Source organism: Grampus griseus, assembly GCF_964374135.1.
Source record: "Grampus griseus genome assembly, chromosome: 16".
Taxonomy (NCBI): Eukaryota; Metazoa; Chordata; class Mammalia; order Artiodactyla; family Delphinidae; genus Grampus; species Grampus griseus.
Window position 1 is genome coordinate 47,279,749 of NC_139010.1, and position 22,438 is coordinate 47,302,186.

Genomic DNA, 22,438 nt, shown 5'->3' on the forward strand with positions numbered 1-22,438 from the left:
AGGTGGTAGGAGTTGTCAGGGGAAGCCAAAGGATGGAGGGGAGCTATTAACTGGAAAGTGTGGTGCTGAGCCAACAGCGTTGGGATGGGCAACAAGAGACCTGGATTCCAGATCTTGCTCTGCAACTAAGAGGCTGTGCAACCCTGGGGAGTTAGCAGCCCTTCCTTCTATACCATACATCTCCTCTATCAGATGAAGGTCTTCTGTACCATACATCTCTATCAGATGAAGGCCTTCTATACCATACATCTCCTCTATCAGATGAAGGCCTTCTATACCATACATCTCCTCTGTCAGATGAAGGCCTTCTAACTTGGTAGCTCTCAACTTTTATTTCTCTTCCAGCACATATGAGAGATACGAGACCCTTCCTTTAGGAAGAGCAAATAACTGTTGATGCAAATAAAAAAAAAATCATGATTACCTACTCTTGGCAGGCACTTGCAGGCACTAAGACAGTGATTTCCAGCTGTGGAGATACAAGCCCAGGATATCAAAATCTGCAGGTATTTAGGAGATCTGACTCACTCCCTTTCAGAATTGTAGAGACAATCTTATCTTTAATATCTTTTCCAGTGTTATGAGGGTGAAGGACATCTCTAAGGTTGCTTCAACTAGACTATTCCTTTCTTCTTCTTACTCTCATTCCTCCAATCAAAATACCGCATACTTGGAGACTACTTTCTGATGGATGTTGATTTGAATAAATCCTTGAGTACACTATGCTCCCAGGAAGAGAAATTTGTTAAGTCAGTTCAGTCTACCATTTTTCAAATGTGTAGGAAATGTTTTCATCAGATAACATTCTGGAACATTTTTTCTTCTACCTGAAATGCCCTGTTCTCCAGTAGCCTTTAACTTGACCCACGAGAAAGAAAAAGAGAGTAGGCATTTTTTTCACAGTAAATACTAAATACTCAAACTTTAAGTGCCCCACTCTATTTTTTAAGGCACCATGTACCCCTAAGTCACTCTGTAACCTTAAATAAGTTCACCTAGCATTTTCTGAGAACATTTTCCATGTGAGATTTTGAAGGAATATAATGCCAAACTGTGAAAAGCACTAAGAGATACAGGTGACAGAAAATCAAAAAGAGACCGTGACCCAAGGTAATATGAAAGTTCAATTTCATTCCAAACACAAGAAATTTGGAATCTGTATTAATCTCATGTAGCGCAATCCATACCAAAATCTTGTCAACTAGGTGAAGGCTATGGAAAGGTCAACAGAAGCTATAAAATTTCTCATATTGTTGACAGAGTCCTCTATAAGGAAAGCGCACAAAAGTACGTTTCAATCATGAAGTAGTGAAGGCTGAAGACTGAATGTTTCTCAAGTAAAATATTAACCTAAGAAAACCAGACTTACAATGGGTAAGAAGGTATCTTGAGTAATATTTACATTGTAAAAATAAAAGAGAATTTATGTCTATTTGGGAATATCAGAGCAGACTATGGAAGAAAATGTTCTGGCCCTACACGGTCCTTAGGAATTGGTACTTGGCCTGGTTTCTGGAAAGCAGGTAAGATTTGGAAAACAGAAATATAAAGGGAGGATAGTTCCATGGAAGGAAATGACATCAGCAAAACACAATAATCAGACAGGAGAGGGGAGCCTTGTGAAAGGTTTGCAGACTGAATTGGCTGGACAGAGGGGTCCAGTTGAGGTGTCATACCCAATAAAGAAGGAAGGCTTATTAAGAACTTGATCTTTGAAGGCCTCGAATCTCAACTGAAGAGAATTGAAATTACTATGAAGGTGATACATTTTCTGATTAGTAAAATGCCAATTTACCACTGCACAAAAAAATGCTGAGTTAATTACATATTAGGTCACTGCAAAACATTTATTACTTTACAATTGATAGAGACCTTGGAGTTCTACCACTCCACAAAAAGTACTCATCACTTGGTTTAGATGGTGACAGAATAATCAACAAAGCAAAGGCCATTAAAAAGGAGAAAATGTACAAAAATAAGGGGACAGACGAAAGGAAGGAAAAAATGGTATCTATCACAGAAAGACTCTTATCTAGTTGTTCTTTTAGAGCTAGTTGTTAAGTGAAGAGAAAGAAATAAGGAACAAATGACCTTCCAGCCCTGAGCACCATAAGAAATGTTCCCCTGGCAGCTTTTTACGTACACGTATTCAGTTCCTCCCTCTAAAGCTCAACGCACCTCTTTGAAAGGAAAACAAAACGACAAGAGTACCGTTTTTGGCTACTAAGCTCTTCATTTGAGTCACTCTTTTGCCAAAAACACCCTCTTGCTCCTTTGGGAATTTTAATGCTTTATTTTCCTTTTTTTTTTACTGGTAGAAGAGATAAGATTTCAGAAGCTAATTGAATACATGCAGCATAACTAAGTTACAGCCTCCCTCGTTGAAATCCTTAGAGCTGAAAATACTGTTTTTGTTGTTTTTTTTTTGGCCCTTCTGACAACATGAAGAAAAAGTGTCTTAGCCACTAAATGGAGCTGCCGAATGGGAGGATAAGCTGAGTAAAATAAATCAGTAAGCCCTCACTGGTTTTCTTAAATAATGAATTAGTACATTTAAAATTTTTCATCCAGTTGCTTTGATATGGGCTATTTAATGAAGCAATGGCTTGGAACCTAAGACACGTGGATTACAACAATCGGTTTAGTCATTGATTTTGGGTGGGGGGGAGCAGTTAGACTTAGGTGAGTGTTTTTACCTCTCTAAACTATAAGGCTTAGTAAAATGAGGGAAAACTACCTCCTATTTCCTCTTACAATAATGAGAGACTAGATTCTGGATCTGAAAAGTAACATATTTTGGAGAAAGCTTTCATGAAAATGCTGGAGAAACGACTCTTCATGATCCTGTTTAAATAAGTTACATCAAGACTCATGCATGGCTTACTTCACTCTGTATGACAGTCTCTAGGTCCATCCACCTCACTACAAATAACTCAGTTTCGTTCCTTTTTATGGCTGAGTAATATTCCATTGTATATATGTGCCACATCTTCTTTATCCATTCATCTATTGATGGACACTTAGGTGGTTTCCATGTCCTGGCTATTGTAAATAGAGCTGCAATGAACATTTTGGTACATGACTCTTTTTGAATTATGGTTTTCTCAGGGTATATGCCCAGTAGTGGGATTGCTGGGTCATATGGTAGTTCTATTTTTAGGTTTTTAAGGAACCTCCATACTGTTCTCCATAGTGGCTGAATCAATTTACATTCCCACCAACAGGGCAAGAGGGTTCCCTTTTCTCCACACCCTCTCCAGCATTTCTTGTTTGTAGATTTTTTGAGATTGGCCATTCTGACCAGTGTGAGATGATATCTCATTGTAGTTTTGATTTGCATTTCTCTAATGATTAATGATGTTGAGCATTCTTTCATGTGTTTTTGTCAATCTATGTATCTTCTTTGGAGAAATGTCTAGTTACGTCTTCTGCCCATTTTTGGATTGGGTTGTTTGTTTTTTTTGATATTGAGCTGCATGACTTGCTTGTATGTTTTGGAGATTAATCCTTTGTCAGTTACTTCATTTGCAAATATTTTCTCCCATTCTGAGGGTTGTCTTTTCGTTTTGTTTATGGTTTCCTTTGCTGTGCAAAAGATTTTAAGTCAGAAAGAGAAAAACAAATACCGTATGGTAACACATATATATGGAATCTAAAAAAAAAAAAAAGAAAAAAAAATGGTCAGAAGAACCTAGGGGCAAGACAGGAATAAAGATGCTACTAGAGAATGGACTTGAAGATACAGGGAGGGGGAAGGGTAAGCGGTGACAAAGTGAGAGAGTGGCATGGACATATATATACTACCAATCGTAAAATAGATAGCTAGTGGGAAGCAGCCGCATAGCACAGGGAGATCAGCTCGTTGCTTTGTGACCACCTAGAGGGGTGGGATAGGGAGGGTGGGAGGGAGGGAGATGCAAGAGGGAAGAGATATGGGAACATATGTATATGTATAACTGATTCACTTTGTTATAAAGCAGAAATTAACACATCACTGTAAAGCAATTATACTCCAATAAAGATGTTAAAAAAAATTTAAACTTAAAAAAAAAAGACTCATGCATGTATAACACAAATACACAGAAACTTTGAAATAGTGTGTTTGGGTTTTATGAACCTGAAGACGAAGAAGAACTTCCAATTTGTTTACACAGATTCCTGTATTTTAATTTAGCAGAGAGATAGAATCTGGAGAAAACTGTATTTATAGATTGATGCTTTATCAGCTCCATTAATTCATGGAGAAGAGTAGATAAGTAGAAGCTTGACAGGCTATAGAGAGGCTGTCTCCACGAAGAATAGGCTCACCAGGTGCCTGCAAAGTTTTAAAGACCTTGGCATGGACATTCTTTTTGGAGACGAAACTCATCATAGACCGTGACTGAAGAATTCTCTTTTAAATCAAAGGATTTAAAAAGGAGCTAGTGGCTTACTGAATATCCACTTATTGAATATCCACTTATAAGATGCCTTATAACACAGGCATCTATGTTCTGTTGAGAAAAACTAGAAGACCAAGAATTTCCAAAAATAATTGTCAGGTTTCCAGTTGGTCAGTGTTAGGCTGACATTGAGCTTATTTCAGCAGCAGTGATTGAGAAATCACAGCAGAGAAACACAAACGGAAAAAAGAAAAGTGAAAAACTTCAAAGAGGTCACAGAAAACAAAAAATTACCCTGTAAATAGCAGATTCTAATAACTGGAACTGAAGAAGATAAAACTATCCTTTCCATTAAATATAAATGAGGCCACCAGCCAAGACCCAGGGCTTGAGTGATGGAGACAATTTTAAGTAAAGAATCAGAAAAAAATGTTTTCTTATTTAGTCTCTATTTATTTTTTCATACAGCAGGTTCTCATTAGTCACCATTTTATACACAGCAGTGTATACATGTCAATCCCAATCACACAATTCATCACACCACTACCCCCATGCCCCTGCCGCTTTCCCCTCTGGGTGCCCATACGTTTGTTCTCTACATCTGTGTCTCAATTTCTGCCCTGCAAACCAGTTTATCTGTACCATTTTTCTAGGTTCCACATATATGTGTTAACATACGATATCTGTTTTTCTCTTTCTGACTTACTTCAATCTGTATGACAGTTTATAGATCCATCCACGTCTCAACAAATGACCAAATTTCATTCGTTTTTATGGCAGAGTAATATTCCATTGTATATATGTAGCATATCTTCTTTATTCATTTGTCTGTTCATGGGCATTTAGGTTGCTTCCATGACCTGGCTATTGTAAATAGTGCTGCAATGAACATTGGGGTGCATGTGTCTTCTTGAATTATGGTTTTCTCTGTGTATATGCCCAGTAGTGGGATTGCTGGATCATATGGTAATTCTATTTTTAGTTTTTTAAGGAACCTCCATACTGTTCTCCACAGTGGCTGTATCAATTTACATTCCCACGAGCAGTGCAAGATGGTTCCCTTTTCTCCACACCCTCTCCACCATTTGTTGTGAGTAGATTTTCTGATGATGCCCATTCTAACTGGTGTGAGGTGATACCTCATTGTAGTTTTGATTTGCATTACTCTAATAATTAGTGATGTTGAGCAGCTTTTCATGTGCTTCTTGGCCATCTGTGTCTGCTTTGGAGAAATGTCTATTTAGGTCTTCTGCCCACTTTTGGATTGGGTTGTTTGTTTTTATAATATTGAGCTGCATGAGCTGTTTATATATTTTGGAGATTAATCTTTTGTCCGTTGATTCGTGCAAATATTCTTTCCCATTCTGAGGGTTGTCTTTTCGTCTTGTTTATGATTTCCTTTGCTGTGCAAATGCTTTTAAGTTTCATTAGGTCCCATTTGTTTATCTTTGTTTTTATTTCCATTGCTCTAGTAGGTGGATCAAAAAAGATCTTGCTGTAATTTATGTCAAAGAGTGTGCTTCCTATATTTTCCTCTAAGAGTTTTATAGTGTCTGCTCTTACATTTAGCTCTCTAATCCATTTTGAGTTTATTTTTCTGTATGGTGTTAGGGAGTGTTTTAATTTCATTGTTTTACATGTAGCTGTCCAGTTTTCCCAGCACCACTTATTGAAGAGACTGTCTTTTCTCCATTGTATATCCTTGCCTCTTTTGTCATAGATTAGTTGACCATAGGTGCGGGGGTTTATCTCTGGGCTTTCTATCTTGTTCCATTGATCTATATTTCTGTTTTTGTGCCAGTACCATATTGCCTTGATTACTGTAGCTTTGTAGTGTAGTCTGAAGTCAGGGAGTCTGATTCCTCCAGCTTCTTTTTTTTCCCTCAAGACTGCTTTGGCTATTCGGGGTCTTTTGTGTCTCCATACAAATTTTAAGATTTTTTTGTTCTAGTTTTGTAAAAAATGCCGTTGGTAATTTGACAGGGATTGCACTGAATCTGTAGATTGCTTTGGGTAGTAGAGTCGTTTTCACAATATTGATTCTTCCATTCCAAGAACATGATCTATCTCTCCATCTGTTGGTATGATCTTTAATTTCTTTCATCAGTGTCTTATAGTTTTCTGCATACAGGTCTTTTGTCTCCCTAGGTAGATTTATTCCTAGGTATTTTATTCTTTTTGTTGCAAAGGTAAATGGTAGTATTTACTTAATTTCTCTTTCAGATTCTTCATCATTAGTATATAGGAATGTAAGATATTTCTCTGCATTAATTTTGTATCCTGCATCTTTACGAAATTCATTGATTAGCTCTAGTAGTTTTCTGGTGGCATTTTTAGGATTCTCTCTGTATAGTATCATGTCATCTGAAAACAGTGACAGTTTTACTTCTTGTTTTCCAATTTGTATTCCTTTTAGTTCTTTTTCTTCTCTGATTGCCGTGCCTAGGACTTCCAAAATTATGTTGAATCATAGTGGTGTGAGTGGACATCCTTGTATTGTTCCTGAACTTAGAGGAAATGCGTTCAGTTTTTCATCATAAGAATGATGTTTTCTGTGGGTTTGTCATATATGGGTCTTTATTATGTTGAGGTAGGTTCCCTCTATGCCGACTTTTTGGAGAGTTTTTATCATAAATGGGTGTTGAATTTTGTCAAAAGCTTTTTCTGTATCGAGATGATCATATGGTTCTTATTCTTCAATCTGTTAATATGGTGTATCACACTGATTGATTTGCATACACTGAAGAATCCTTGCATCCCTGAGATAAATCCCACTTGATCATGGTGTATGATCCTTTTATTGTGTTGTTCGATTCTGTTTGCTGGTATTTTGTTGAGGATTTATGCATCTATATTCATCAGTGATATTGGTCTGTAATTTTCTTTCTTTGTAGTACCTTTTTCTGATTTTTGTATAAGGGTGATGGTGGCCTCATAGAATGAGTTTGGGAGTGTTCCTTCCCCTGCAGTTTTTTGGAAGAGTGTGAGAAGGATGGGTGTTAGCTCTTCTCTAAATGTTTGATAGAATTCACCTGTGAAGCCATCTGGTCCTGGACTCTTGTTTGTTGGAAGATTTTTAATCACAGTTTCAATTTCATTACTTGTGATTAGTCTGCTCATATTTTCTGTTTCTTCCTGGTTCAGTCTTGGAAGCTTATACCTTTCTAAGAATTTGTCCATTTCTTCCAGGTTGTCCATTTTACTGGCATAGAGTTGCTTGTAGTAGTCTCTTAGGATGGTTTGTATTTCTGCGGTGTCTGTTGTAACTTCTTTTTCATTTCTAATTTTATTGATTTGAGTACTCTCCCTCTTTTTCTTCATGAGTCTGGCTAATGGTTTATCAATTTTGTTTATCTTCTCAAAGAACCAGCTTTACTTTTATTGAGCTTTGCTATTGTTTTCTTTGTTTTTATTTCATTTATTTCTGCTCTTATCTTTATGATTTTTTTTCTTCTGCTAAACTTGGGTTTTGTTTGTTCTTCTTTCTCTAGTTCCTTTAGGTGTAAGGTTAGATTGAGATTTTTCTTGTTTCTTGAGGTAGGCTTTTATAGCTGTAGACTTCCCTTTTAGAACTGCTTTTGCTGCATCCCATAGGTTTTGGATCTTCGTGTTTTCATTGTCATTTGTCTCTAGGTATTTTTTGATTTCCTGTTTGATTTCTTCAGTGATCTCTTGGTTATTTAGTAATGTATTGTTTGGCCTCCATGTGTTTGTGTTTTTTACGGTTCTTTCCCTGTAATTGATATCTTATATCATAGCGTTGTGGTCAGAAAAGATGCTTGATATGATTTCAATTTTCTTAAATTTACTGAGGCTTGATTTGTGGCCCAAGATGTGAGGTATCCTGGAGAATGTTCCGTGCACACTTGAGAAGAAAGTGTAATCTGCTGTTTTTGCATGGAATGTCCTGTAAATATCAATTAAATCTAACGGTCTATTGTGTCATTTAAAGCATCTGTTTCCTTATTTATTTTCACTTTGGATGATCTGTCCATTGGTGTAGGTGAGGTGTTAAAGTCCCCCACTATTATTGTGTTACTGTCGATTACCTCTTTTATAGCTGTTAGCAGTTGCCTTACGTACTGAGGTGTGCCTATGTTGGATGCACATATATTTATAATTGTTATATCTTCTTCTTGGATTGATCGCTTGATCATTATGTAGTGTTCTTCCTTGTCTCTTGTAACATTCTTTATTTCAAAGTGTATTTTATCTGATATGAGTATTGCTACTCCCACTTTCTTTTGATTCCCATTTGCATGGAATATCTTTTTCCATCCCCTCACTTTCAGTCTGTATGTGTCCCTAGGTCTGAAGTGGGTCTCTTACAGACACCATATATATGGGTCTTGTTTTTGTATCCATTCAGAAAGCCTGTGTCTTTTGGTTGGAGCATTTAATCCATTCACGTTTAAGGTAATCATCGATATGTATGTTCCTATGACCATTTTCTTAATTGGTTTGGGTTATTTTTTGGAGTTCCTTTTCTTCCCTGTGTTTCCCACTTACAGAAGTTCCTTTAGCATTTTTTGTAGAGCTGGTTTGGCAGTGCTGAATTCTCTTAGCTTTTGCTTGTCTGTAAAGCTTTTGATTTCTCCGTCAAAGCTGAATGAGATCCCTGGCGGGTAGAGTAATCTTGGTTGTAGGTTTTTCCCTTTCATCAGTTTAAGTATATCATGCCACTCCCTTCTGGCTTGTAGAGTTTCTGCTGAGAAATCAGCTCTTAACCTTATGGGAGTTCCCTTGTATGTTATTTGTCATTTTTCCCTTGCTGCTTTCAGTAATTTTTCTTTGTCTTTATTTTTTGCCAATTTGTTTATTATGTGTCTCGGCATGTTTCTCCTTGGGTTTATCCTGTATGGGACTCGCTGCGCTTCCTGGACTTGGGTGGCTATTTCCTTTCCCATGTTAGGGAAGTTTTCTACTATAATCTCTTCAAATATTTTCTTGGGTCCTTTCTCTCTCTCTTCTCCTTCTGGGACCCCTATAATGCGAATGTTGTTGCATTTAATGTTGTCCCACAGGTCTCTCAGGCTGTCTTCACTGCTTTTCATTCTTTTTTCTTTAGTCTGTTACATATTAGTGAATTCCACCATTCTGTCTTCCATGTCACTTATCTGTTCTTCTGCCTCAGTTATTCTGTTATAGATTCCTTCTAGTGTAGTTTTCATTTTGGTTATTATATTGTTCATCTCTGTTTGTTCTTTAATTCTTCTAGGTCTTTGTTAAACATTTCTTGCAGCTTTTCAGTGTTTGCCTCCACTCTTTCTGAGGTCCTGGATCATCTTCACTATAATTATTCTGAATTATTTTTCTGGAAGGTTGCCTATCTCCACTTCATTTAGTTGTTTTGGGGTTTTTTTATCTTGTTCCTTCATGTGGTACGTAGCCCTCTGCCTTTTCATCTTGTCTATCTTTCTGTGAATGTGGTTTTTGTTCCACAGGCTGCAGGACTGTAGTTCTTCTTGCTTCTGCTGTCTGCCCTCTGATCTAGTCTCTTTTATACAACAGTTTTGTTTTGTTTTTTCGGCATAGTGATGGAGGGGAAAAAACTTATAGTGTAAGGCTATATGGCTTGTAAATAAGATTATCTGAGAATAAGATTACACTATGGAGGGAAAATAGTAAGAATCTACATATAATGGATGAGACCAGGTATCTATGAGAAAGACTTAGGAGTATCTTATGATAATACTTTTCACACTCTATTGTGCATTTGAATCACTGGGCAACTTGGCTAAATTGTACATTCTAATTCACCAGGTCTGAGATTGGGCTAAAATTCTGCAGTTGAAACACGCTCCCATGTGATCCCAATGCTCAGAGTCCTCCCAACACACTTTATTAGAAACAAGTAAGAACAATTAAAGTGACTGGAATAGTCAGTCCTAATAAATTAACTCAATTATTGCATCAGAAAGGCAGGATTTCTCCATCGTGTAAATAGCTACATCAGACAAACAGAGTTGGGACCAAAAACATTCCGATTATTAGGTTGATTTCCCTTTATCTGACTGCATTGTATCTGAACTGCCTTATTATGATTCGATCTCTTGTGTAGGATTTCCTCTAGGGAGAATTGTGCTGGCTAGACAACCCAGCTCCTGCAGGCAGGATGATGGTATGGAAAGAAATGGGCTTTAAATCACAGAGAATAGGATTTGTTTGATAATGTTGCTGCTGATGATGAGGAGGAGTAACAAGAGAAGGAGAAAGATGACAATGATGATGGCAATAGCAGATAGTTACTGCAGTGCTTATTATGTGCCAGGTACTATGCTTAATGCTTTGCACACATTAGATCAATCTTACGAGTTTATCCTATTATCCCTGCATTACATATTAAGAAACCTAAGGTTACAGTGCTAGAAGGGGTCTGGACAAGACTCAAACCTATGGCTGCCTGATTCCAAATATATGTTCTTTGCCATCATACACATCCCAGTATGTGAAGAACCTTTTATTATAATTGTTACTAAAGTTAAGCACTCAGTAAACAGTAGTTATATGTTCCAATTTTTATATATGGCTTATATATGAGTTTATATTTGAGTCTTTTGTGCATTTGGTTAACATGAGTCAGATTCCATGAGCCTTATCAACTCTAATCATATTGATTTCTTCAATCTGTAAAGCTAAGGACTAAACTCCTGATCATAGTAAAGCCTCCCAGGGAGTCTGAGCAATTACTTTAAAAAAAGCAACCCAGATAAGTAAAACATTTGTCAGACATTTTAAGCAAAGAATTATTATTTTTTTTTCCTATCTAAAGGCCTTTCCTTGAGACTTTTCTATATGTCTGCCCATTTTGTGGTTGGCTGGATATTTTCCCCATAAAGACAATTTAAGTCTTTCCCCTTCTTTTTAATCTCATATTTGTTAAAGTTATAGTCCTATTTCTATTTCTAATGCATACAGTCCTTGTGCAAATGAATGTGATGAAATATATCACCAGTGGCATTAAGCACATGGGTTTTAGTGGGTATTGGAATCGGTCAAGTGCAAACTACAAATTAGCGAAAGTGTCATTTCATAAATGTCAATGGCTTTCTATGATGCCATGTCTTTCGAGGCTACTGTGTGCAAAACCAGACATTTGGAAATCAAGAACTATGAGTGACCGAATGGTTCCTCCCATTTGCCTGACTACTTAAGAGCCCATCCTAAGACGGTAGACAGGATAAATGAATGGTCAGTCATAAAAGCCTAAGCAAAGAGTGACAAGCCAGTTTTGAGTAAATGGAGCAGAATACAGAGAAACCAACTGAGAATAAGATTCAGCATGGATGGTATTTTTCCCTTAGCAATCTCACCCAAATCTGCAGTGATTTTAACCTAATTCTTGTATTGAGAATGCAGGAGCATGTCCTGCCAGTTTGCTGTCCAGGTCAGGAAGAGAGGTCATTGGTTCTGTCATCAAATCTAATGCACCTTTTTTTTTTTTTTTTTTTTTTTGCGGTACTCAGGCCTCTCACTGTTGTGGCCTCTCCCGTTGCGGAGCACAGGCTCTGGACACGCAGGCTCAGCGGCCATGGCTCACGGGCCCAGCCGCTCTGCGGCATGTGGGATCTTCCCGGACTGGGGCACGAACCCATGTCCCCTGCATCGGCAGGCGGACTCTCAACCACTGCGCCACCAGGGAAGCCCTATTTTTAGCTTTTTGAGGAACCTCCATATTGTTCTCCATAGTGGCTGTATCAATTTACATTCCCAAGGTTGGTCTTAATAGAAGATCCACATTAAAGTTTGAAAAGATCCAAGATAGACATCAAAGAAAATTTTATTTTCCTGAAAGAGATAATCACATTAATGGACACATAAATTCTTTAACATATTTTCCTATTGCTCCATGTCTTAAATATTTAGTCTACCTTTCAGTTGCCTGCCAATGAAATGTCCAATATTTGAATCCACTTCTCATTTATATAACCATAGCATTTAATAATTTTTATTTTGGTGGTTATTTTTTTAAAATAACTTACTCTAGCTATATAAATACAAAAGTGAACATATGACACTTGTTAAAATAGCTCTGAGGTTTTTAAATAACACTACATTTCCAGGAAAACAAATTAGCTTACACAAAATTTACTAGGCATAACTAGAAATGGAGTAATATAGTTTAAGTAGATTGATTAGAAGTAATAAAGCCATACGAAAAATAAGCTTTGGAGGTGAATGTTATCGATAAAGATCTAACATGGGTAATAATATACAATGAGTCTCCTTGTACTATTATTTATGGAAGGCCTTAGGCCAGAAATTCTACCTTAATAAGAGCCAACAGTAGCTGATATATTGTAATTGCACATTTCAGAAGTAAGTGGATGATCATTATAATGTATCAGATGGATGGTTAGACTAGATAACCCTTAACTATTTTATGATTCAGGAATCCTAAGAAAAATAATCTTGAATTCCTCACCATGGAACTGAGATCTCTCAATAATTGAATGAACCAGTTTTCAAATATATCTTACCATTAATTTATTGTGTGACCTATATCATGACTCAAAAGACTGGAGCAACCCTGGGTCAGTACTTTACTAACTTAAGCTGGGGAGGATTTTATTTTGCAGATGTGTCAATCGAGCTGCACCTGGTCAGGACCTAAAGGAGAGCAAAACAACTATTACCAATGCCAAATGGGCATAATAATGGTGCCGTACTGTTGAACAGGTTTAATGAGCTAATACGTGGAAAGCCCGTACAGCAGTGCACGGCATGTAGAAAGAAAGAAATTCGAGTGAGGATGCTGGTGATGTTAATTGTAGCAGTGCTTCTAGCAAGCTTACACCATTGCCCTGGGAGTCCTTCTTCTTTGACGTCACATACTCCCAAAACATACTTCTAGCAATAAAACACCCCAGACTTATTTATTATATTATTTAAAAAGAACATTCCTCTTTCATTGGTGCAGAAAATGCTAATAAATGCCCTTAAATATCCTACACCTTCAATGGCGCATTTTTTCCTAACTCTCTTTCTTTGCTTGATATTTTTAATGAGCTATAACATACTCTTCACTAGTTTCTTAGGGGAAAAAGTGCCTGGGGTGGTTGGTTATTTTGCTGGACCGTGGTGTTAATGACATGGTAGATCGACTTGACCAGAGAAAAAAGCTCGCCTCTCCTGCCATGGCTTATCTTGAAATGTGTACCTGGCTCCAAAATACGAGGACTGAACAAGAGTATGTGGAGGGCTCAACAACCTACTCCTACAAGAAACAAGTTAAAGTGTGCAGAGGGTCAGTAACATCACCTCCGAATAGGAACAATGATACCCATAAAGCCAAAAGTACTACAGTTCTGTCGGTAGGACAATCATAATTTTGGACTCTGCAGGGAATTTTCCAGCTTAGAAATGATCTCTTCTCCACTTCATTATTTCACCCTCTCCCTAACCTACAATGCTGACAAGGCAGCCATCACCGTCTCCAATTGACAGATGAGTAAACTGAAAATCAGACAATTTCAATTATTTGTCCTGGGGCAACTGAGTTAACAAGGAGCAGAGCTAGAAAACAGAAATTCTACTTCTAATCCAATGTTCTCCTTATATAAGTTGACTTCACCTAAAATGAATGGTACTGAACATTCTACCCTATGTATCGGAGGCTGATATATTTTATGGCTTTATTTATAGAATTGGAAAAGTAAGTATGCCTGTATAATCTTCATGAGGTCATAAACACAGGAATGAGACAAAGTCACAATCAGGTCTCTGTTTCACAGGGCTGATGCTACATAATGTAATGGTGAATTCTTACATCTCAAGTTTCAGCAGGAATATTCACGGATTCCTTAACACCACCCTATACCTTGTGTTCCTACAGCTCAAATGTATAAAAAGCAGTGTTCTAAAAGACTTCTTTTCAAGTGTCAACCATCTAAAGAGGTTTTTAAAAACTACCCTAATTTTCAACTAACATTTTCTTCCTAGCCATGCGTTGTAGCATTTCCCTCAGGATATCCCAGCAGCTCCTAGGCAACTTTCTTTTTCTTTTTTTTTTTTTTTTTTGTTTTAAAATAAAAGCTTTAATTTCAAAATTTTCTAGTTGCCTTTTTCCTAGAGGCACTATAACTTATCATTCAATGTGGGACACTTAAAAAAATTATATATAATTTACATATAAGTAAAATACAGACATCTTAAGTGCATAGCTCTGTGAATATTTACATATGGGTGCATCTAAGTAACTGCCACCCAAAACAAGGTAAGCTCACTTAATTATGCGGAGACAAGAGGCATAATCAGGACTGATTGCATCCTTGTGAATAGATTCTTTGGGGCAATATTATCAGTGATATATTGTATCCCATCAGGAAACACATTGCTACTCTTACCATTCCTGGTGATGATAAGTTTGAATACTTGGTTAAGGTGTACATAACCAAATTTGAACTTTTGCCTATATGCCCCATTTTTCCCAATGTAGAAATTCACTTGAGGCACTTTCAAGTAAATTAATTCCATTCATCGAATTAGCATTTTTAAAATGTCCCCATCTCCTTTCTCGTCTGCTCCCTTAGGGCTGGGAGTCTTTGGAGAGATAGCCACTTCCACTTTTGGCAGTTCACAGGCTTTTCTTCATGCAACCCTGTAAGCAGGAAGCATGGAGAGTGCAGAGTGGCCCAGAGTTCAGCTGTCAAATAGCACCGTGGAGTTGATTCGTAGTCACTTCTCTATCATTAATTATAATCATAGCCGTGGAGTTGATTTGTAGTCACTTCTCTATCATTAATTATAATCATAGCTGTACCCTTTTTACTGGTATTGTGATCTCACTGCAGGCTTTTCATTAATACTTTATTCCTGTGCACACACTCAGGGCACAGCATGTTGTCCTCCAGGTGTGAGGGAGGAAGATTGCCCACAGGAGGCAAGAAGAGCGCAGACACCCTCCTTCGTTTTTCAGGCACCCAAGCCTGTCCGGCATGAAATTGTAAATGAACCCAGCCCTCTGTGTTAGCAGGGAGACCTCTCCCGTGAACCACACACTACCAGACCCCACAGGTCTCTTGCGATTGCACCGACTCCATCTTCATGGCCCTGGCCGTCATTCTGCTCCAAGAGGCAAACACAGTTCCTGGGTCAGAGGCAGAAGTCGATACAACTTCCTGAAGAGTAGGATCTCCTTCAAGGGCAGGAGCTCCTTCAAGGGCAGGTACTCCCTCCTCAGGAGGAGCAGCCACTTCAGAAGACATCTTTTCATCAGAACATTCCAGAGGTAGTTCCCCCTCGTCCATCTTTGATTTTCTTCTTGCTAGTGATAGGATCCTGGCCTCCTCAGCTGTGGCAGGAATGTTTTTTTGATGAGGGTAGGCATGTTCACAGAGTCGTTTATATCCGTCTAGTTTCGGGCCTTTGGTGCTTAGTTTTAACTGCTGGCACCAAGCGCGCACAACATCCCTGTGAATCAGATTGACAGGCGGCAGTATAGAAGGTAAAGGAGGAATTGGCATCGTCTTCTTCTGAGGTTTCACACTGTCACAACATTGTGGGATTTTTCGTGGACAACAAGCTCTGTTATTTTTTATAGATCTTTTTCTTTTGGTCCTCTTTGCCGAGTTTTCTAGTATATCTGGTTTACCAGAAGCCCCCTGTCCCTCTTCGGCATCTACTGATGTACGTTTGAATTTGCAGCTCATATATTCTTCCTCTGTCTTCTTTGTGGAGTTGCACTCCTTGTTCTTTGCACTCTCCATGATCAGAAATCTCAAGCTTGATGATACTCTCCTTACTTCTCGGCAACTTTCTAAGGACTTAAAAATACGCTTGTCACTCAGTGTGGAGAAGCAGGATTCCAAAAGGTACCGTTTTCCCTATATTTTGGAAATTGCGAACCAGCTCTCTGGTCCAGAGTTTAACAACACTCTTACAGATCTACGTTGAAGGGCTATTTCCATAAGTTATTTTGTGCACGGAAGTCAGAGTTCTTTTCCTATCCAGTACTCTGATGTATTCATTCCCCTTTATTTTACATGCCTGCCTTGCATTTTCTGCCATTCACCTATCCTCTCAAGTTCTAGGTGAGTGATATGATTAATCACATCAAGGAAAGCCCCACTCCTAACACAGAAACATAGCCAACCACAATGGCAGAAACCAAGTATTGATATTTCCCTTTCTTTTCTGTTATTTTTATTACTGGTAAGATTCATACTCAGTAGTTTCTTCTTCCACTTAAAAAAAAAATCAAATGTGGCCTACTTTTTCTTTAAATAAATCTGATTTCAAGAAGATTAATAAAGCTACAAGTCATAGTTATTTAATGTATATCAAAATGATGTGCTAAGTGACACAAGCTCGTTATACGGCCTCCCTGGGCTTGGTGGGTCTCTGTACCTCTAGCTTACCTTCCTTTTGCAGGAAGCACTGTATTCTACTGAGGATTGATAAAGTAGCTGAAGAGTTATAACCATAAACCTTTTCAATTCTGAGGCTATTTTAACCTAAACTTGAAGAAATGTAAATTGATACAGCCACTATGGAGAACAACAGTATGGAGGTTCCTTAAAAAACTAAAAATAGAACTACCATATGACCCAGCAATCTCACTACTGGGCATATACCCTGAGAAAACCATAATTCAAAAAGAGTCATGTACCACAATGTTCATTGCAGCTCTATTTACAATAGCCAGGACATGGAAGCAAGCTAAGTGTCCATCAACAGATGAATGGATAAAGAAAATGTGGCAATATATACAATGGAACATTACCCAGCCATAAAAAGAAATAAAATTGAGTTATTTGTAGAGAGGTGGACAGACCTAGAGTCTGTCATACTAGACAGACTTCACTCATACCTAGAGTGAAGTAAGTCAGAAAGAGAAAAACAAATACCGTATGCTTACACATATATATGGAATCTAAAAAAAAAAAAAAATGGTTCTGAAGAACTTAGGGGCAGGACAGGAATAAAGACGCAGATGTAGAGAATGGACTTGATGACACGGGGAGGGGGAAGGGTAAGCTGGGACGAAGTGAGAAAGTGGCATTGACATATATACACTACCAAATGTAAAACAGATAGTGGGAAGCAGCTGCATAGCACAGGGAGATCAGCTCCGTGCTTTGTGACCACCTACAGGGGTGGGAGGGAGACACAAGAGGGAGGAGATATGGGGACATATGTATATGTATAGCTGATTCACTTTGTTATACAGCGGAAACTAACACACCATTGTAAAGCAATTATATTCCAATAAAGATGTTAAAAACAAAAAAGAAATTAGAGTATATATATATTTTTTCACTAGAACAGAATTACACTTTAAAAGGATTTTACTTGGAGGAAAAAATAGGCTTAGAATAATGGCATACATACTAATTCCAAATGAATCCTTTGGTCATTTTTAAAAGGTACAACCATAATCTTTCAAAGACCATAAATAAAGGATCCTGGCTGCTTTTCAACATCAAGTGGAATTTTAGACACTATCCATGTAAATTTACAGACACTTCAAGAGATCTAAATTAAACTTCTGAAACTGAAGTCACACCTTTACACACAGGAAAAATCGTTGAAATGCCCCAATGAATAATAATTTGTTTCTAAAACAAGGATTGGAGCTTTATAATAAAAGCAAACTTGTTTCTCAAAGCTGCACCTAAATAATATATGTAAAAACTACATGTATTAGAGCATTCTGATAACAGATTGGAAGCCCACATCCATAATGAAGAAGTCTATGACACTATTTCAAAATAGCTGACTTAGGCTTCAAAGGCCAAACAAATTTCAACTCTTCCATCCAGGATGGGCTTCCATCCATGCCCTCAAGACATTGCCCCTCCTCTGGGTTCACATAACCTTCCTGTTACGGCTTGTAAAATGACTATGCATGCCCTCCTTTTCTTGTCTCATTCCCTTAGACCATAAGCTCTCTAAAAGCAGAGGTCATATATCTTGTTTATTACTCAAGTCTCCAGGGTGATGGTTTTCAATTTCTACTGTGCCAGTTGTGGCAGACTGTATTTTCCGAAGAGAGCTGTGTGTGTGTGTGTGTGTGTGTGTGTGTGTGTGTGTATCTCCCAGTCCATCATGATATGTGACATTGACACTCCTTCAAAGAGTGTCAATCCTTGACCCCTGAAAGATGTGTCTATGTCTACTCCTATCCCCCAACCACTCTTAACCTAAGTAGAAATTTGAAATTGCCTCAATCAGTAGAATTCGGCAGGTCATAGAAAGCATAAAAGCTATTACCTTGATCTCTTGGATTGCTCTCTGAATAAGAGGCCTCCATGGAGGGAAAGGAGACCCTCTCTATAGAACCAATTACCACATGAGTGAACTATGTCAGAAATGGATCCTCCAGCCTCAATCTAGCCTTCAGATAACTGCTGCCCCAGTCAACTCCTTGGTACAATCTCATGACGCCCCTTGCCCCCAGCTGAGCCCTTCACAAATTCCTGATCCAAAGAAACCATGAGAAATAATAAATTATTATTGCTGTTTAAGCTACTAAATTTGGGGGTAATTTGTTACAAAGCAACGGATGACTAATACCGCAGTATAACTCTTTAAAAAATAAAATCTAGGAATCTTTAATATATAAAATAAATTTACTGAATACTACTGGAAACCATATAGCATTTACCAAAGTGCCTTGCAATTAGCATGGGCTATATATTCTTTCCAAACATTAAAGTACATTTCAAGAGATCTGAAAGTATTTCATTTTGTAGTCATTCAAATAACTTACTTTCAGATAGGATGCTGGACCCAGAAAAAATGCTCTTAGGGCTACTGTGTGTCAGAGGAGGAATTATACAGAGAAATATTTTCCTCATTAAAATTGTGGTAAAAGAATAGGAAAGAGAAAAAGAACCCTAAAGGCCTTGGGATATGACCATTAACATCTATTTGTGGCAGAAAGCAAAACTAGAAGCCTTCATGTTTTATTCCTGTCAATAGGAAGTTTCTGAAAGGTGGAAAAGGAGGTTTTTATCCATTAAGTAACCATAAAGGATTTTACAGTTGAAAATCAGTGAATCCCCTCAAATGAATGCGTCATTGATACTGAGCTGCCAGCTAGAGAGGTTTGGCCAAAAGGTTTCTGAGAACAGTGTGCAGTCCTTTTGGTTGTGGTCCCATGTTTATGTGTCTGGGTTATCACTGAGGAGAGAGGGATATTTCCAACAGAAAATGAGAAAGCTTAAACAGAAGCTGCTTCTTCTCACTGGGAAGTTGAGTGGGGTTAAACCAATCAATAACACTTCCTTGGCCATGGACCTTTGTAATGGAATTTACTTTAACCCAAAGGTTTTAGATCCCTTCAACAATCTTCAGAAAAAAATATTGCTATAACCTAAGAATTTGGTTGCCTATCTGCCATGACTCAAAGCTCTGTACCTCATTCCACCCTTCCCTCCACCATCTGCCATGTATGTACAGGTCCAATTCTACTGCTGCTTGCTAATAAGCCCCATTCTAATAGAGCAGATTAATTCAATCCAGCAAATATTTGTCTAGTTCCTGCCATCTCCACGCACTTGTACTACTTCTTGGGGCACCACAATTATTAAAATAGTCTTTTCCTTTAACAACTCTTTATGGAGAGTGGCCCATATGCTAGCTGCTGTGGGCACAACAGTGGATATGAAGAAGGGCTCCTGATTTTAAGGAATTTATAGCCTAATAGAGGAGACGAGTGTTTCCACAGAACTCCCCAATTACAAGGCAATAGTGCAGCACCGGAGATACTTACTTGGTGCACTGGGAGTCCTGAGTAGTTTTCCCTGGTCCAACTGGCTAGAGATGAAGGTTGGAAAGAGTCAAGAAAGGTTATCTAGGGGAGAAGGACCAGTAACTAAAACCTATAGTGAAAAGCAGAATTAGAGACACATGTATGAGGTATGGGGGTTGATGAGAGGAAAAGTGAGGAGGAAAATGTCAACAGAAGAGACTACCAATAACACTTGAATTCGGTTTTGTTTGTTTGTTTCTTATTGACATAGAGTTGATTTACAATGTCATGTTAGTTTCAGGCGTACAGCACAGTGATTCAGTTATATATATATATATACATATATATATATATTTTTTTCAGATTCTTTTCCCTTGTAGGTTATTACAAAATAGTGAGTGTACTTTGAATTGGGTTTTAAAGTACAGATAATAGTTCACCAGGCAGAAGGGGCAGAGGAGGAGAGGAAGGGGAGGCTGGAGAAGGCACTGGAGGGTGGGAGGCAGGGAAGCACTGAGACTGAAACCATAGCGTGTTTGGCATAGACTGTTCAGAGCACCACAAGGAGTTTGCAGCTGATAGGCTCTAACAGATGATTTATTCTGTTTACACATGGACAGATGAGTATAACATGAACAGCCTTTGAGAGCAAAATGTAAAGCCGATTTTCTAGTTTGGACTTCCTAGCTTTTTTCTCCCTGAGCACGGACAGTATATACAATTGTTTGATCCTGAACAGTGACATTACTAACGGTCTCCCTTAAAAAAAAAAAAAGAACAATTCTCATTGTTTCAGTAGTATTTTCACTAACCATTCTGGTTCATCTACACTTCCGTACTAGAATCCTTTCTTCTCCTTTACGATGATCTTTGCCACCAACACAGTAGCAAAGCTTTAAAATAAAACTCTGGAGGTGTGCAGTGTGCAGCTGCTGACTACTAAGCCAGATTCTATCATGGGAGGAAAAATGTTACTGTCACAATGAATATAGGAATAAAAACTGTGCAGGTTGAGCAGGATCTGTCTATATAAAGAAGCACTAACATTAGCAGAGCTGTAGCTCGGGTTTTTCCCACCCTTTTCCCTGCAAAAAGGATCGGCAGTTCTATCACAGTGAAAACACAGGTGTCAAGAAAATCCCATTCACAACATCAATGTGACGATGGCATCCATGCTCTCATCTACTACTATTGTGGGGGATATTTGCAAAGACAACACCCATCACGGCTATCCTCTCCTGTTAATAAAACCCAAGGCAATTTTTTCTTTCTCTTATAACTAATTGGATGACCTTAAAAAAAATCCAGGGCCCAGTTTTATTTTTCCACCTTCTCCAAGACAATCTTTCCAGAAAGGAAAAGAAAAATCTGAGGTAGAGAAGGCCTGTCCAACAGGCTATGTTATTAGGCTGGTTATATCTTCACTGAACCTATTAGTTTTCTTTTCAAGAAGGGGAAAAAACAACAACAAAAGCTCTTCTCTGATTAATGTTTCAGCATTGATTTAATTCTGGTATCCACGAAAAGAAGCACAGTGTGGTGGAGAAAGGACAGCAGACTACAAAGGATACTTCGATTAAGAAACTACGGAATAATTGTACACAAGTTGCTATACATGCGACGCTCCTTTCTGCAAAGCCTCAAAAATCCTTTCAGAATGTTCAAAGGAATTAAAAAACACTAGTGAATCACTTTACATTTCCAGGGTATCTTTAAAGAATGACAAACCTAAAAGATTGAGAGATTCTAGAATTTTCTACTGCATGCCTGCAATCTATAAATGGGAATAATACTAATAATCATGAAAGCTATCCTTTATTGAGGACTTACTACGTGCTAGGCACCATGCAATGCACTTTAACACGTGTTATTTGATTTCATGATTAAACAATCCCATAGGGTAACCACCATTTACAGATGAAAAAACTAAGGTGTAGTAATGTCAAAAATCTGTTAGAAATCATACGGCTAATAAGTGGAAGAGTCAGACCTCAGATTCCTGTGTCTAACTCTGAAGACTATACTGTGACTCCTGCGCCCATTGACAGCCATGCTCAGAAGGAGGGTCCCTTCAACTTTCAGCGTCTGAGCCTGCACAGCCCAGGTGGAAAGACCCTTCCTCTGCTTTCTGATAGCTCTGGTCAGGAGAGATAAATCATATGCATGGCTCCACCCAAAGATTTTCAGTTCATGTTTGAAACACGTAAGTCATCCCTTCTGTTATGAAATGTAAGTTTAACTCCTTTAAGTTTTATATTAGATCTAAAAAGAGCTTTCATCAGATTCATACACCGATCAGTAACTATCTGAAAGCAACGTGTGAGAGATAAACATTACATAACCTGGGGATAAAGTGGGA

At 38.1% G+C, this 22,438-nt stretch overlaps 2 protein-coding genes across 5 annotated transcripts in view; both read right to left on the minus strand.

Annotated features, from left to right (window-relative positions):
• The window catches only part of PRKG1 (protein kinase cGMP-dependent 1), a gene marked incomplete at its 5' end in the record, with an annotated part of 1,185,104 nt that overhangs the window by 812,121 nt on the left and 350,545 nt on the right, over positions 1-22,438 (minus strand). The gene's annotated exons all lie outside the window — the stretch shown is intronic.
• Positions 15,167-16,090, minus strand: LOC309834693 (developmental pluripotency-associated protein 4-like; the record flags this gene model as incomplete). Its single annotated transcript, XM_082673722.1, is given in 2 exon segments — positions 15,167-15,382; positions 15,386-16,090. Coding segments are annotated over 2 exon segments (921 nt in total).